The sequence below is a fragment of the Drosophila teissieri genome, chromosome 3R (genome assembly GCF_016746235.2).
Source record: "Drosophila teissieri strain GT53w chromosome 3R, Prin_Dtei_1.1, whole genome shotgun sequence".
Classification (NCBI taxonomy): Eukaryota; Metazoa; Arthropoda; class Insecta; order Diptera; family Drosophilidae; genus Drosophila; species Drosophila teissieri.
In genome coordinates, this window is record NC_053032.1 from 9,866,997 (window position 1) to 9,884,985 (window position 17,989).

The 17,989-nt window shown below is 40.2% G+C and overlaps 2 protein-coding genes across 2 annotated transcripts in view; one reads left to right on the plus strand and one right to left on the minus strand.

The window, feature by feature from the left end:
- The window catches only part of LOC122622215 (IDLSRF-like peptide), a 35,497-nt gene that overhangs the window by 9,689 nt on the left and 7,819 nt on the right, over positions 1–17,989 (minus strand). Inside the window, exon 2 of the mRNA XM_043800494.1 lies at positions 540–668. Within this exon, the coding sequence (XP_043656429.1) occupies positions 540–668 (129 nt within the window). The remainder of the gene's footprint in view (positions 1–539; positions 669–17,989) is intronic.
- LOC122622210 lies at positions 15,796–17,244 on the plus strand. Its single transcript, XM_043800489.1, has one exon. It carries the CDS (start codon positions 15,937–15,939, stop codon positions 17,089–17,091), a length of 1,155 nt encoding a protein of 384 aa, XP_043656424.1. The 5' UTR covers positions 15,796–15,936; the 3' UTR covers positions 17,092–17,244.

Here is a 17,989-nt window from a genome sequence, read left to right on the forward strand (position 1 = left end):
AATGGTGAAACTAAGCTGATTATTACAACATTATTCATTTAAAGAACCCTTTATACAACTTCTTCTTTTTGCGGCAGAACCTTCGTTAGCATTTTGACAAGAAGCTCATTTCCCTTGCACTTGAAAGTTGGCCCTCAGTTGACGGACAAGGAACAAGCGGAGAAAGTTTTTAAGATTTTGTACAGAAACTTTGATGCAGCTTGGACTAATTTGATTAGGTGCAAGCGAGAAGCAGGCTCCACAAAATATGTTAGAATGCAACACGACCAAGGAGAAGTTCTCGTCTCGCTTCTGGCTAAAAAACCATTTCTGGCCGTGACTTGAAACAGCAGAATCTTTCAAGTTTGGTTGCTCATTTCCTGAAATTTTCTTCGTTCTTCTTAAGCTAATTTAGGCAGAGTTCCTTTTCGCAAATTCTCATTTCGCAGCAAAAGCCCAAATGGACCATGGTAAAGCGAATTATTGATGACAAGCTGGCAACCATTCAATTAGAATCCCAGTTCAGCCGGCAATATCCTGAAAGCTGCAACATGACTTACCCGCCGTACACAGACGCATATCCTCATCGTATCCGTCAGAGCAATCGGGTGCACCGTCGCATAAATATTGGATGGAAATGCAATTACCATCCCCCGGACACTTGAAGGGCTCATATGGATGACAGGCTTCTGAAATCGGAACATGAAAAAGAAATCTGTGTGTCAGTCGGTAAGCGTGTAAAATCGAAAGCTTAAAGCTGAGAAAATGCATTAGAAACAAGTACGCAAACACTATATTTATGGGTTTAGACTGTGTAAGCGGATTATTTACCATTCATTTTATACAATTATTTATTGTTATTTACTGTTTATTTTCTGCTTCTAATCGAACTGAATTAGTTCAGTTCAACGGACCATATTAAATAATGGTTTTAATTATTGACAGAATTGCTTTGCAACCCACAGTGTTTTTAATACAATAACAAATCCATAATTGGTTTTTCTAATTGCATATTTTCATAAAATGTATATTTCAATTTAAATTATTAAAATTAAACAATTAAACAATCTCCACAGATAAATCAATTTGTACAGAGAGATTTTTTCGCTAAAGTAGTTGCAATTGCATTTGTCTGTTTTGAATCCTAATGTTAAAATAAAAATATTTGTGGTTTAGATTTTACTGATGGATAAAAATCAGCCAACTTGCTGGTATTTTGCTGGTTGTTGCATATTCAAATTTTATAAAATTATATCTCCATTCCGTGAAATGAAAAACTAATTAGGGTCTATTTTTGGAGCCAAAAAAAATAAAAATATGACGAAAATGTTTTCTGACAATTAAGCAAATTAATTTGCTTTCATGTTGTTTATTGTTTACATTTTCCCTCGCAATATTGTGCTGTTCATAAAAAGGCGTTAAGGAAGCTTTCAGTTTTATGAGGGGGCGTAAAAGAATGAAAAGGATAAGGACATGATGATGTTTCCCATCAGAGTGAAACATCAACCCCACAAAAAGAATAAAACGAAACGAGGAGAAAGTTAATTGAATTTATTGTTCCTTCTCTTGCCGAAATTCCACATATTTCATACAAAACATCATCAAATATGTAAAGCCGAATTTGCAGACTTTTTTTTGTGTTTGTTTTTTGTATACATATTTTTTCTGTCCAAGCAAATTGGTTTTATTAGGCTCTGCACGTGGAAGCGCAAAATTTTTGGAAAACAATTTTCATTTGCCAACGCAATTTACCACGGTTCCCAAATGTGACTAAATCCCTACCGCAAACAAAATTGTTAGCTCTTCGGCTTTTGTTTTGTGGCAGCTAAAAACAAGTTAAGCATTCAAAGATCAAATCTTTTTTGGCCGAGCACAAAAGTTTAATTTAATTTTCTGCCAAAGGAAATGTCCATGTCCCGCGAACTTTTTCCTGACACTTGAAATATTTTTCTGTTCAAGTTTAGACGGAGTGTTCGCTTTTTCTTTTTTCACCTACTTTCTACTCAATCTTCTATTTCTTCACTCTCCAGATGGTTGCGAATTTCCAGGCAAATAAAGTGAAAAATAAAACGTTAAGTACGTTAAGTACGTTATTTGAGGTAGCAGTCTTATTAAAGCCTTATCCTTGTCACCTTGGCCAGCGGAAAGGTGAAACAACTTGGCGGGCATTGCACATACGCACCGTGGCACGCGCGAGACAACTTAATTTTGTGTGATTCATTATGTTTCGGTTAATGTCAAAACAATTGGAATTTATGTGCTTGGCAACACTAATTGACAGGCCGAGGGATCCAATAAGTCTTCCCCTACCACTTGGAGAAAGCCCCAGAAAATCAGCTCACTGGATATAATACTGTGGGAAAAGTGTTTCGGTTTATTGTGCGTGTTGTGCTCAGATTGAAAAGGTCAAATGAGCCAAAGGGTTGGTTGCCCTGGCCTTTAGCCGGTTTCCCGTCTTTGGTTTTCGCCCTTTTTCCCTTTGAAAGATGTCGATGCTGGCCTTAACACTCGCACTTAAAGTTGGCTTTTATGTGGCATAAAAGGGACAACTTTTGTACATTGTTGTTGCATTGAAAGCGTTTGTTTTCGCCTTTATTTTGTTGGCGATTTTAGTTTAGTCCCGTTTTCATTCTCGTTTTATGCGGCAATTGATTACCATTTGAATACTTTATTATTTTTAATGCCTTTTCGGTTTACGATTAAGCGTGATACGTTGCATGCAAAAGGAAATGCTTGTGGAAATGCTTCTTGAATAATTTATTCAATTTGGAAGTGGAAAAGGAAGGAATTGACTTTTTGAAAGAAAGAATCTGAGATAATCTGGGATAAGTGCTCTAGTTTTATTTACACAATTTTGTGCAAAGCATTGGCTTCCCCATGCTTACAAAATGCATGTTCAAGAAACAAATCATACGTTGCGCATATTTAAAAGCAAGCTTTTAAGCAAACTCAGTCCAATGTGACTGATATTAATATTAAGGATGTGGGCTCTGAGTGTGTGTGAGTGCTTCGCACATAATGAATGTTGCATAAAGGCCAAAAATATTAAGTCAACGCACAGCTTCCTGCTGCTCATGGCATCTCTCTGGCCAGAAATAAAAAATAAAAATAATGAGCATATACATGGCCAACCAGAGTTAAATGACGCGTAAAGCTTCTGGTCGCACACAATGTTGTTTCCGTCTGACAATGTCCAAAAGCCAAAATCCAGAAACTCGTTCAACATTTTGCTAAGCGCTGCACGTGACGCCAGAGAATATTTTTACACTCTGCTTTTGTTGCTTTCTCCTTATGGAATAATCTCCGGCACTATCGACGTATAAAAATGTGTAATAACACCGTGCAACAAAATTGGCAGTTCTCTGCAGCGGCGAGCTTGTATTTTATGTGCAACATACTTTAAGTGAAAGAAAATTCAAAAACTCGCAAAAAAGCCATATTAATAAATATAAAATTTTTATATTTTTTCAAAATTTTGTGCATGTTATAAATGTGTCAAAAGACACATCAACTTAATTAGGTTGTAAAGTTTAAAAAACCAAACAAACTTTCTCCTAAATATACAAGCCAGTTAAATTTCCTTTGAAGGGGTTTAAAAATCGTTCAATTTTTATTGAATGGCTTCCAAACTGATCGGAAATAAGGCAGATAGTGTAATTCCATGCCACAGACAGCGTGCCAGCTAACAGAATCTTAGTTTTCCTGTGTCAATTTGCGAAGCACCAAAAGCAGCAGCAGGCGCTGTCACGCATGGCGTATGCGCAATGTTACACAGTTATTGCTCCTGACTCGGGCATGTTGTATCAGCTGCTGCTTTGTGGCTATCATAGCATCTATGGCCCATCCGCCTGCCAATTGCAGTTTACCTGACCCACGCAATTGCTTGGGCGTGTTCCGGTTAAGGGGTGGATTCTGCTCATGGTCGATGGCCAATATCCGTCTATATCTGGGTAGTTTGGAGGTGGGGAAGGTTGGGTTGAACGGCATCTTCAGCCTAAGTTTCGACTTGACAGGCCAGGACACAAAGTCGGTACAGTTATGACCAAGAGTTCTCTTTAAGGGGATGGTGAAAGTTCTGGCGAGTGTTGTGGCTCCCTTTAATTGGCTGGCAGAAGCCTTTCAGGGGAATAATCAAGTGCTGTAACTACGAAATTTATTTAACTGTGGGTTTCCATTGTAATGTGAAGACTTAACAAGCACATTATTAAAGTAGTTTTCCCAAAAAAGTTGTGGTAAAAGTTTTGTAAGAGACACGTATTTCACTTTTATGAATATGCTGAATATTGGTAAGAATTATAATGTAAAACTGAATAAATACTTGGAGTTTATTGAAACGTCATTTACTACTATCACTTTAAATTTTTTAATTTTAATTATACGATAAATATTGCCTTTTTAGGCAACCAATAATTGCATTACGTAAAACACGCGGAGTGTGGCATAAGTGCAGCAGTAAAGTATTATATTCATAAGCCACTTCATGAACGTTTTATCTTTTGATTAAAACGTAATTATGCTGCCAGCCCCATGGTGATTCATTGCTCTCCATGAAGACTTGCGGTTAGCCAACTTCCCTTGACCAACCAGCACCAGGTTTTCTTTAGACACAAACATATTCCGGCCATAATTAAGCTTTGCATATGCGAACCGCAGAGTGACTAGCCAAAGTTGGCAACTATGGCAAACTGAGACCGCAATACACGACGCCATGTGGGGAAATAAACAAAGGGAACGGCACAGAGTGACGTATACGCAATATCAACTAAATAATTGCACACACCCTGGGCCAACGGCGTATGTAGCTCACTAATGAAAATTACTTTCCTTGGCTGTAAGTTGGTTGTTGGCGTTTGTGTTTGGTTTGTCGCTATGTTGGGCGAAAGGCAGTTTGCTTGCAGCGGCAAAAACAATAGTTGGCCAACAGCAGCAGCACCAAGAAGAACTAATTGTTTTCCTTATAAATTAGCACATTTGTATGCAATGCCACGCACACACAAAACAGAGCTCTGACGTAATTTATTAGTGGCACCAGGAGCACACATTCCTATGTATATATCCCTCCGATTCCGGCCCTCGAGGACATGCATCTCGACATCGCTTCGATTGTCTTGCCGCAGTTACGGTTGCGGCCACGTTTACGCTCCGGGCCAACTGAGTGTGAGAAATGGCTCTGGTCTGGCATTATTGCCTGCGAATGTGCGCCACCACGAATGGCAACGGAATATACGTATTGAATAAGGAATTTGCAGTTTGGTGGAGAGCAGGGGGTGTCGGTAAGACAAAGAAATCGCTCACCGTATAAGGTGACAAATAACGAAGGTGTTGATCAAATAGTTAGTATATACAGAAAATACTATTATAATTAAGAATCATTCTCATCATATCTCATCTCATTGTGTGACCAATGAATTGAAGTACATAATTTAAACAGATTGAATAAAATGTGAAATTCTAACTAATATACACTGCTGATGTACAGAGAAGCACAATGCTAAATTATGTTGTCGATATATCAAATTAGGCAGTATTTCTAGAAGCAACGCAGTTTTCTTGCAATCATTGTTGTTTTACAAATGCTAATAATCCTCAAATCTTCAAACCAATGTATAATAATATTCCTACTGTCGCACACTAAGCTTTAGAGCCTATTTGCATGGAGCATTTCCAATTCCGCCAATTTAAACATTTATTAGCAACATTTTGAATCATTAATAAGCCATATCCATTAGTCCGCTTAAGCTAATTGCACTCAGCCAACTGCATAAACACAAGTGCATGTGTACAGCCGAAATGCAACTGGGAAAATATCGGAAATTAGGTGAAGGTGATGGAGTAATGGGTAAGCTAATTAATTTCCAGGATAAGAAGGATGTCAAGTCACAAGGCACGTCCATTAACTTTATTAAATCGCACACAGATGACATTGTTCGCACACTTGAAAAACATGCGATGTGCTGAAACCCAGTCCTTAATGGTTGCATATTTGACTCTCCTGTCATTTTCTAATTTTAATTTTAAATGAGATTCGGAAATGTCAAGTAGTAAACGAATTCAAACGAGGTCAATATAAACGGTAAGGTTGTGGTCGAGTCATAAATAAAATATATATGTCGAACCCTATTAATATTAAACTAGTAATACATATAATAACGACATTCCAGGTGAGCTACACCAAGATTAGTTAGAACTGTAGCTGTTTTTAACCGTAAAAAGGTTGTGAGCTGTATCCAAAATAACATAGAACCAAAAAATCAGATTCGCTTAGAACAACAGTCCAGAATAAACTTGGTGGGAATCCAGTTTATGACCTTCCAAAGTCTGCCGTAAACTTTTCACTATTATTGGCCAATAAAAACACAAATATGTCGAATGGAAGCGTGCAAAAACAAATGCGCTTTCCATAACGGAAATACCTTTGTTAAAGTGTGGAAAGCGCTCACGGGGGAAAATCCGTGTGTGCTGAAAAATTTGCAATCATAAAAGCACGGATTTTTCGCTCTCCATTTTTCTAATAGCTGTGGGTGCGGAAAACTAATGCAATTCGTTCCGTTTGGAGGGCTTAGGCGTGTCCGGGCGGAATTTGATTTCTTTTACGCAAATTTGTTGGCGGGAAATGAAGCGGAAATGGGAGCACATCGTTAAGGTGCAAAGGACCTTACCTCACCAGCGCCATTTAATGGCCCTAGCCGTCACAAATAGCTTGTTAGGAGAAACGCAATCTGAATCCTGAATTTGATTTTCGGGTAATTTGACCATGCGTGGCTAAGTGGAACCCGATTAAGTGCGGCTGAAGTTAGATTTCACCTACCAACGAAGTTAATGAGAGTTGACTATTCTTAACAATCGGAGGGATAACTTGGAAAATTGACAAATTTGGGTGACTGAAAGGGCATCGACTCGTTGAATAATATATTTAAAGAAGGACTGGTGTTACCCTAATTAATTTGTAGTTATATTTCAGTTTGGAGCGTAACATAACATATCATTTTGACCTTTCCACAAAAATCTTCTCTATCTAATATTGCTAAAGTTATTTAATTTGAGTTCAGAGTGTGTAAATTCATTTAATTTATCTTATATGCTTTCACGCTAAACTAAATAAAAAGCAGAGGAAAAACGACAAAATAACCTTTTCACATCAATTAAGAATAAAATGTATATACACATTCTATTAAAATAAATTCAACTAAAAACTATGGAAAAAGACCAAGCCAAAAACTCAACAGCATAACAAACTGTCAACAACAGTTTTGGCCAAAAACTGAGTTTTTTTATTATTATCTTTCGGATCCAGCTGAACATGGGAACAGACAGAACAACGTCATTAAACTAAAATAAGCTTACACGAGAGACTGTCTGCTTGTCCCCGATGTGGCAAAGTCGCTAAAAAAGAAACCCCCCTCGACCAAAAATATATTCACAAAATGGCTAGAATCGCTGAAATGGCGAAATGTCTGAAATACCCGAATTGGGCGGGACAGTCTGTGGCTGCACTTCACGCAATCAAACTGAATGCCAGGCCAACAATTGTCATTTGGCTGGCGTTTGGAGAACCGCTAACCCACATACCCCAAATGAGTTCATCACACACAGAAAGTTGTTCGAATGTATTTGGTTTCTGACAGATATATTCGCATGTATATTTGCCACCAGTCAAAGTTCGCATTACCAGCGTGGCACCCAACGAGCCAACGAGCCAACGAGCCAACGAGCCAAAGAGCCAACGAGCCAGAATGAAAATAATTTCGTGCAAACAAATGCCAAGCGAATGGAATCCAACAAAGCGTATGACAAACTCTGAATTTAAAAGCGAGCAAAACTGGCAAAACGCAAACGAAATAAAAGCCCCTCTGACACTACTACGACAATGGAACGAAAGCATTTCACATGATCCTAATCGCTATTTGGATGTTTGTTTGCCCGTTTATTTTCACCCCTGCTAAATGAAAAACTAGCACATGCAACTAGGGCATATGGGTTTTCTGGGTAGAATTTAAGCTGGAATAAAATAAAGCTTTTTAAAATATTCATCGACTTCCATTTATTTTATTTAAAGCGGATTTATAAACTGTTTAAAATGATACTTCAATTAAATGGCAAAAAAAAACAAAGATCTTATTTTCCAGTGCCAAAATTTATATTTTTAGTGGTGGTTAATTTATTTAGTTAATAGTATTAGTTAATTTATTAAGAAATCTGTGCCACATGGGCAAGGGTACTATTAAAATGGTGTATGATCTAGTAATTTATTTAGTCCGCTGTGCACCTAAACAGGACAGTATTCACTAATAGAAAAATATATGTGCCCTCAGCAGCTCAATTCCAGATCACTTAACACCCCCTCTACTGAATGGTTTCCAGAGCCATCAAAATCCTGGCCAGCAACTTTACGTGCTGGTGTCGTGCCGCAGGCAATTATCAAATGCCACAGTGAGGCACAGAAGTCAGCTGCAGCAATAAATACGGGTGTCGGTGTAACTCTATCTTAATCTGTGGATTGTAACGATATCCGACAGTTGTCAGTGGACAGTGGACAGTGGAGCCTTGACCCAGATGTGCGAATGGCCATTCCCCATGGCCAATGTCAACGGCAATGGCTGCGAAATCGTCGACGGGAAGTCATTAAATTGATGGAATTTCCGCTTCCGTCTTTGACTTCCATTCCGTGCTTTCACTTTCGGGATGGGATATGGTGTGGAAATAACACCGGGAATTATTAATGTTTATGCACTCACGTGTTAATGACTCTGACAATTCTCAGCTTTTGGCTTCCTCTTTCGCTGGAACGGTAATTGAATTACCGAGTTCGCACTTTGGATATAAAAGAAGAACTACAGAGGATTGGCTCTTGCCATCTGCGAGCTGTAAAATTGATGGTCCACTTAAATGCCATTTGATTTTATGGCTGTTTATGGATGTTTGTGGGTTGACCGAGTTGAAGTTGGGTTCCTGCGACACTTAAACCTTGACCCATTGAGCGGGCTCATAAATAAATATAGCCCGCAAAGACAACAGCCCATTGCTTTACAAATTTTTTGAATAAAATTCTTGGCTTCTAAATGCAAATGTCATGCCCCAAACTTAGAACCAAGGTCCTGCTGCCTTACCTTGTCCTGGCTGACACATTTTCGCCTTCCCTCTTGTTAATTGCGAGCGAGGACCTTGCACTTCATGCCCCCATTCCACCCACACGTTGCACTGGAAAAATGCTAAAATAATTACCACTTGAGTTGCTCGTGGCCAAGAAATATGACAATTACGCGAACGCAGGACATGGTGTCCCCGTTGGCCGTCGGTCGTGCGTTTAAGCCAAGTTCTTAGACTCCAGTGTTTTTCGCCCTTATTCTCTCATTTAATACCCATTTTTCTCCACACAAAGCGAGGGATGCAATTAAATGGTTTCAGTAAATTTAAGCGCTTAACTTTTCACCGCAACTTGAAGGGTTTCGTTTTAACAAACAAGCTGGGTTGGGGTTATAGAATTTTAGAAAAGGATGTTGGGAAATGTTAGTTCAAGAGCAACTGCGAAAGTTAAATAAGCCCAAGGACGGGTTAAAGCTACACACACTTGGCTGTGAGATAAACAAGACCTTAGAAGAGAAGTCGCCGTCAGAACTCTTAAAAGCTTTCTCCTGCCACAGTTTCTTAAACTAGAAACGGTAAGCAAACAGCCTAAACTTCCTAACTTCTTATTTAATTATTCCTCTTTTTGCTAACAAATGTGCTACTGACAGCTTTTCCCACTCAATCAAATTGATCAGTTGCGTTCAGAGCTTTCCCCCAAACTTTCGCATCGAAATGTCAAGACATTAGCGTACAGGCCACAAAATTAATGGGCCTAATCATGGCGAGTGTTTGGCCCAGTTCAAGTTTACCAACGCTTCTTCTAAATTAGTCGTAATATGTGGCACGTTACGGAAGTACAATGTAGTCGTTTGCTCTTTTATATGTTGTCTGTTTTGTATGCAAGTTGCTGTAATTGACAGATGGTACGAACATTCGTTTTGATTAGCATTCTATTGGGCGCGTATTTCAGAGGAGCAGGGGCGTAAAAAAAAATATGCGTCTGAAGTCAATTTACCGTTGTCGACTTTTTGCGCCATTTTCTTTGGCGCTTTTCATGCCATATTGCCTTTTGCACAGAAGAGCCGAGGGCAACAAAAGTTAGAGAAGCGAATTTTTGTTATTCTTTAGCGCTTTTTGTCTTTTTTAAACTTTTTTGCTGCCTTCACCTGGTGGAAATCACACGCCTCAATGGGCAAATTACAAACAGCGCGGGCCAAAGGATAGGCAATGAGGTCCTTCTCCTGCTTCTATTCCACAATAATGAAATTGCTTGACTCTTTGACATTTAATGCAAGTCGCAGCTAGCTATCCCATTTTCCAAGGACAGGGACAGCTTTTGACAGGTGCTGATGAGACGGGCAGAAGGTTCATGGCTGAGGTATATGGGTATCTGGGCTGCAGGTGTTACCAGGATACAGGTATCCATCACATCCCTCATTCAGCCATCAATCGCTGATAAACCGTGGACTTAATTTTAAATACATGTTCACCACAACCCATTTAATCGATACACCCGGGAAACCGATCTATCCCATGTCTGCGATAAGGCGCTACAAATTCTCTATCCCTCTATTGTATTCCACAGCTTAACGCTTCAGTGCGGCGACAGCCATAATCCCGAACACATATGGTTTTTATGGTTTTGTTCCTGCCAACCGGATGTAAATATGTAAATTCAATCCGGAGTGTTGAGCCACCAAGATGGCAGGAGAAGCCCACCCACAGGTAGTCCTCGTACATGGCGAACAATAGAAAAAACATGCGAAGCATTAGGCGAAAGCACAACACGAGCAGAGAGCAGTTTATAAATTATTTAGATTAAAACGCTTCTGCCCCACATGTTTGGCAGTGACTTTGAAGTTGGTCTGAAGAGTAAGGCACTCGTGCTGAAATTGGCCACCACCAGTTCTTCTTTTTTCGGATTTTGGAACCACCAGCTGCGCCATCCACGTAATCGACAAACCAAAATGGCGAAGCAACAGCGGATTTAAGCCAAGTTCAACATGTGTGTATCACACGAGGGCGTGAGCAAGAGTTTTAAACCCATCAGAGCACGAGAAATAATCACAGTAGAAGGGAATCCATATATAGAAGATAAACAAGCAAAAGATTTTTGATAAATTCTGATGATCTAATTATATAAATATAATACAAAGCCGGCAATTAAATGGAAATCGGCTTAAGTCGAGTAGAAGGTCACAGTGCAGAGATTTTGCTCTTTTAAGAAAATTTTAATTTTCTTGTGAACGTGATTCTTTTTCAAATATTTACTGAGCCAGCCTCGCACACAAAATTCGGTTCCAAGAATCACCTATAGCCATTAATGGCCGCCTGAAATATTTATTTGGAGAACATTTTTAAAATGTCAAAATATAAATTGATTAAGGTTCAGCTGGGACACACGGAATTGAATTTTCGGAGATATTAAAGCTGGGAAAATAAGTTGATAATATTGAGATGATTGTTTATGTTAGTTGGCAGAATTATTTTCCAGTTCCAACTCTCCATAAACTAGCTTTAGAACCTTTTTCTCATTTGAGAGAGAAAAAGCAGATCCATCTATTTGTAACCTGCCATCATATTTGATTAGTTCCATCGAATTCATCGCTCTCAGCTGTTCAAATTGCGTTGCCCGTTCTTCGATTGATTCAGATGATAAATTAGCTTGTGCTGGGGATACACTCAAATGTGGATGATGAATTCATTTGGCTCGTAGGCAAATCAATCAATCAAAGGGCCAAAATGTACCAAGGCTCTGATGTTGACATTGCCTACGATTTTAGCTTTCGAGGAGGAATACATCGATTGCCCTTTCGAGTTGATGTTTCCGTTTTACTAATTTTCCCTGCACTGATCAGACATTCTTTCTCTTAAATGGACCTACAGTTTGAGGCCTAGGATCATTAACTAGGCAATTATCGAATGCCGATAGGCCTCTTCCTTTTTTTAATTGGTTACTAATTTAATAGGACATATCAGATATTGGACCAGCATATTTTCGCAAACGAGGCCTTGTGCCATTTGACTGGCACTCTGATTGAATTTCATTGAGTCATGTTTTCTCTGTGGGTGTTTTTCTATGGTCCTTTTTGCAAGGTTTTGATTGGCCAACTTAATGGCTTTGTAATGATACCACATTGATTGGCCTTAGGGGACAGGGCTAAAATAATTTGTTGTCCGATCAATGACTGGAGATAGGGCAAAGGTCCGAACCCTCCCCCATCGGCATTTGGGGCAATTTGTCAAAGAGGCTTATTGAGGTTACGAAACAGTGTATTGATTTGGTATTACTTTGGGCAAGGGGCTTAACTTGAAGTTGGTGATTAGTTAAGTTAAAACGATACTTCAGAACTACACACAACATTTTCAAACCAAAGTGCGTTCCGAAATACCCTTAAGTTAGCATTTACTATATTCATTTTAAGCCCCCAAAATCTCGCATTATTGCTGCATTTGCATATCTAAAAGAAGTTCCCACAGCCCGCTTATTTTCATTAGACTACCAACCATATTATGTAAATCTACCGACAGACAAAATAATAATAGGCCGTCAAAAAAATTATGAAAAAGTTTTTCGGTTTCGTGCGTAAATTATAAACGCAAATATCCTTAGGAACTTTGGCCTGAAATTATAGCAACTTAGCCGCAAAGTTTTCAATGGAGTCAGCGCATAAATCAAACATTCAGATTGGAGCAGTCTGGAGCTCAATTATGCAAATTTATGTTAAAGCCAAACCATAAAACGAATAAATATAAGCAGCCGAATGAAAAAAAGTACCAATGTCGCACGTGTGTGTGTGCGTTTCTGTATAAATCAAATTAAAACGAACCAGCGAAATGAAAGCGATCCGAGCCCACGTAAAAAAAAACAAAACGCTGGAGAAATGAAAACCGAGTAGCATACGCGGCGAATGCGTAATGAGTGCAGACGTATGCGCAATTTTATGAATAATTGACAGCTGAACTTTAACAGCTGTCTGTCGCGCTAAAAGGAGCCACTCACTCAGGCCAACGAAATTCAGAGCCTCAATGGCACATCCTACTTGGGCAGCCATCGAAGGTCCGCGGCCATTTACATACACGAATAAAAACAAGGACGAAAAGCAGCGAGGAGGTGCTGTAATGGCAAGCAGCTGCAGCTGCTCATCATCATCATTATTTTAAATAAACATTACGCTTGGCTTTATAACCATTTATCACATTTGTAGATTTATGTCCGCCATTTGGCCGAGCACACAGAAAAGGGCAAAAAATCAGTTCAGTATATTAGCCCTCTCGAAACGAAGAGGAGATGTCCTTTAGGGAGATGTATTTAAAGTAATTGTAAGTAAAAGTAATCTGAAAGTACTGGAAGTATAGGTCAATATTGAATTCAAAGATGTGATATATTATTTTTTAAGGATTAAACCTTAAATTATTTATTTGTTCTATCTTCTAGGGAATACCCTCTTTGTTTTAAGCTTTCGGTAACTGTGTTAGTCATTTGTTGAGTGAGTCCCCATCGCAGAGTATTCTAAATCATGGCACGTCCACCGATGGCAAGTAGCCGCTACAAAAAGCAGGAAATCACAGCAGTCGCTTAGCTAAAAAACGATTCGCGCACACCGTTTCGAGGATTTTTCAATCTCAGCTGCGTTTTCGAGTCCTTCAAACGGCATACATATATATTGATTTTCGCTACTTTTTTCAGCACCGTTTTTTATATGTGATCGGGTATGTGCATGTATACATTTCAGGCGAGGCTGTCCGGTTTTAATGGTAATTGGTGCCTGCATAACCATTAAAGGGTTTTATGCGAATGACGTGGACGGTACGGGCGAGTGTGTATTTGTGGCGAGCAGGCACTAATTTTAGGTACGTGCCACAGTCTAAGCGGGTTATAAATGTGGGTTAGCTGGGCTTATATCTGGATGGTCCCAAAACTCAGATGATTGATATTTTTAAAGCTGCGGAATATGAAGAGCTTCGTCTGCTGGATTATTTACGGGCTAGCTCTGCGGAAAAGTTCAACAGAGTGTACGCTGTCTCAAAATTGGTTCAAAACCACTATTCATCATCCTGGCAAGCAAAGTGTGACACATCAAAGTGTGTTTTTAATTCTTAGTTTAGGATATGTGGAAAAAAAAATATGAAACAAATTTATTTTAATTTATATTAACAATATAAATAAGGATATGCAAGGGACTGATCGAATTTTCTATGATTTGATTTGTTGTGTAAATCTCTACAGATGTATTTCGTGCCATTTGGGGCCATTTGCTGTGCGTAGAACAGTTGCCAAAGGTATTCTATTTCTGTTCAGAAAAATAATTTTCCATTGTAACTTTATCCGGCAGACAGGTACTCCTATTGCCACCTGACCATGGCTACGTGTCAGTTCCATGCTGTCAACTTTTATTGTTAGAGAAACGAATATAAATTTCTTGTGGGGTGCCTTTCCATTTTTCCAAGAAAAATTGCAGGCTAACGAAGTCCGGCCGATAAGGCCTGGGCAACAACAGTTGGCCATTTTGTCTGGCCAAGATTTATGCGCGATTGCTCAAGTTTTATGAGTTACGTAGTTGCATTTTAGCTTAAAGGGAAAGGAAACAAAAGCCCGAAGGATGTGGATTGAAATCGCTCATCTTCAGGCCCGCATCGCGCTGCTTTTTCATTATGAGTTTAACAAAGTTGTTACGACTTTTCTCCCTTTTTTGCCTGCGACAGATTATGGGGCTTTTATGCTCTGCGATTTAAGCCAGCATTCTTACACTTATGGCCAAACCGTTGAGGTACAACAACTTCCATGGTTTCCAAGGGGTCAACTTGGAAGGACGTTGAGCAAATGGAGATTTACATTCGTCAGCTATTTTTTCCTTTCGCCTTTTCCATTAGAATACATGTTATAAGATGATTTTCGGTTCCCGTGGCATTTGTCAACAGGAAACGGATATGGCAAAGCTTGTCTAATAAATTCTTTGATGTATTTGCGCTGACGTTTCCCCTGGGAACGAGCTCAGGATGTCGTACTTTATTTATGCCACTGCCAGACGCATTCCTCACTCCCCAATGAATCATAAACTGACTCAATGCCGTCATCAACAATTACGAATGTATCCCGCCCAAAAAAAGGACATCCATTACGAAGGCCGCAAAAAGAGAAATGAAACGTCGCGCCGTCTACTTGGCGGCTCCCTGAAAATTTCCACTGTTGGCTTTACAAATATTTGACCCATCGAAACTTATACGTGTCTACAAGGAATGGGCAAACAAACGAAAACACAACTCAAACAATCTATGCCGTATCAAATGCCGCTTGGTCCCGACAACACGAAGAGCCAAGAAAGTAACCAAATTTGAAGAAAATCCTGAGGCTTTGCCTTGTTAACTGACACTCATGTTTGTTTTGGGAATAGAAGCACAAATTTGCCAAGAAAACCTTGGTTTTATAAAATTCTGTATGTCTTAATACCTTAAAAATACGAAAAACTTAACTGCTTTTGTAACTATCAGAAAATGTACTAGTTTCCATAATTTAAATTTATATATTGTATTCTTTAAAAAACGGAAAAGGATTTGATTGTTTTGGTCTCTTTCAAATTAAAATTTATTGCGAGCTTGGATTAATTCAGAACAACAATTTTATTATCCATTTGAACATTATAAATATGGAAATGTCCAAGAAAATAAATTTAGTTACAACTTGTTTGGTTAACTAACAGAGGAAAACTCGTAATCTAGCAGCAATTGAGCATTTAAAATGCTGTCAGGCAAACAGTCGCCCTTACACATTCATTTGGCTTGTCTCGTTTTATCAACTAGCTACAAAAAACCTTTAGGTAAAAATTCGAAAATTATACATGCTGCAAGGAGTAGCAGACAGCATAAAAACAGAGGTAAGACCGATTCGCGATGCAGGCCCATCATGCGATGCCCGATTTCCGATGCCGGAATAATTGCCAGCACAAGGAGTGCCAGAGGCATGCTCCTTTGGGAATCATCGATCAGCACACTCAGTGCAAGTGCTTGGGTGAGGTGAATGCCTCCTCGATTTTCCTGGAAAATGTCCTGGACCTGGCCAACACCCTGGCCCAGGTGATGATTATCTGTGGACTGCACGAGTGCAAAGCGAAGTCAACTGTGGACATCATCACATACGCCTTCTTGCACTACGATCAGGTGTGCTATTGCATAGATACCACGCCCAAGAAGCGGCTGAGAAAGGAGGATTTGTTCCACGAGCTGGGGAAGAAGTCGCTGATGAACAAGGTGGAGGCCCACTTGGCCTATGCCATTATCAAGAGGGGATTCAAGGCCTTCTACTACGAGCCGAAACAGGACTTGACCTACGATGATCAAGGCAGACCCTCGTACAATGATGAGTGTGTCTGGGTCCACGCAGCCAGGAAGTCAGCCGAATCATATGCCCGTTTCGATGGTCTCTCCTGCAGCGAGCAGTTGGCCTACGAGGCCAAGATCAAGATAGCCTTCAAGAAGTTCTACGATCGCATGCAGACGCGCAAGAGGCAGCCGGAGGGCGATGATTGCAACTGCTGCTTCTGCGCCAAGAAGCGGGGTCATCTGGTCTATGCCAAGGAACCGACTCCCTGCACCTCCACCAAAAAGAAGCCCAAGCACGTGTGTCCATATTGTTGCAAGAAAAAGCAGAAGCAGCAGTACACACATCCTGCTCGCCAGCCGGCCAAGTGCCCCAAGTGCCACAAGTCGCGGAAATTCTGCTGCTGCACCAAAATGGACTTCAACTTGCAGTGGGTCAAGAGCATATGGGAGCGACCGGACTTCAATCAGTACTACAAGAACGAGATCGCCGAGATCGAGGACCGCCTGGTCAAGGGAACCTGCTGGCTGCCGCCGGAGCCTGAGGAAAAACTACTCGATGAGGGCGAAGGCGAGGAGGAGGAAGCGGGCCAGGAGATGTCGCCGGATGCTCTCCTTGCCCTTGGCGGCAAAACGGTTCCCAATAATCCGGATGAGGGAAACGCGGCCAACGGCTCACCACTGGCCACCAAACAGCCTTCGCTCACCGAGCCTGAGGGCGAGTCCTAGATTTGAAGGATCCTGCGAATCGGCGCTTGCTAGTTTTCTAAATTTGACTTTACTCTTGAGAAAAGCAGTTCTCAAAATTTTCAGTGCCAGCAGATTTGCAATACCCTTTTGACATTAAAGTTGTACTCAAGCAAGTTTCTGTACTTTCTGTAAGCACCGACTTCTTTTTATTTTGCGTTCCTCTTCAAGATGGTGTTATTTAACGAATAACAGCCTTTCAAAAATACTACTGATGGCGCACATTTAATTAAAAATGAACGCTTTTACAAAAAGTATGTGTTCCGAAAGCAGGTTTTCAGATAGCTAAAATCTTGTTATATGGTTTCAGAAAAGGTTTTTACCTAAATTAAATCTGGCTAAGTTCAAGCGACTTCACTTTTAAAGGTAAGAAAACGCTACAACTTCCTAATTACCCAATCTAATGGTTCGCAAATAAGAGGACGTGAGCAACTGGACCCATCAACTGCCTAATATTAAGGCGGAAAATTGAGTTTTCTTTCAGGCGACACACACCTAGCTCGAACCAACTCAGCCGCATCCATTTGGCCCACTCACATTTGGCCACTTGGAAAACTGAACGGCTGAGGAGAGCTGTGAGCTGTCTCGGTGTCTGTGTCAACATTGGCCGAAAGTAGCATGCAACAGTAATGGAAAATACATTTAATCTGGCTTTTGCAGCAGCTCGTCCCAACGATAACTCGGGCGCACTTCATCACAGCACTTACGGCTCAGCAACCCCCCTACAAACACCTCTCTGTGAGCTGGAAAAGTGAAAATGTGGAAAAGCGTTCAGGCAGCCCAGAGGCAGCCATTTCTCCCACCTGGAGAGAAGTGAAAAATGCTGAAAGGTTGACCATGGTCATGACGGCTGCTGCCTTGAACTTCCCTGGATAAACTT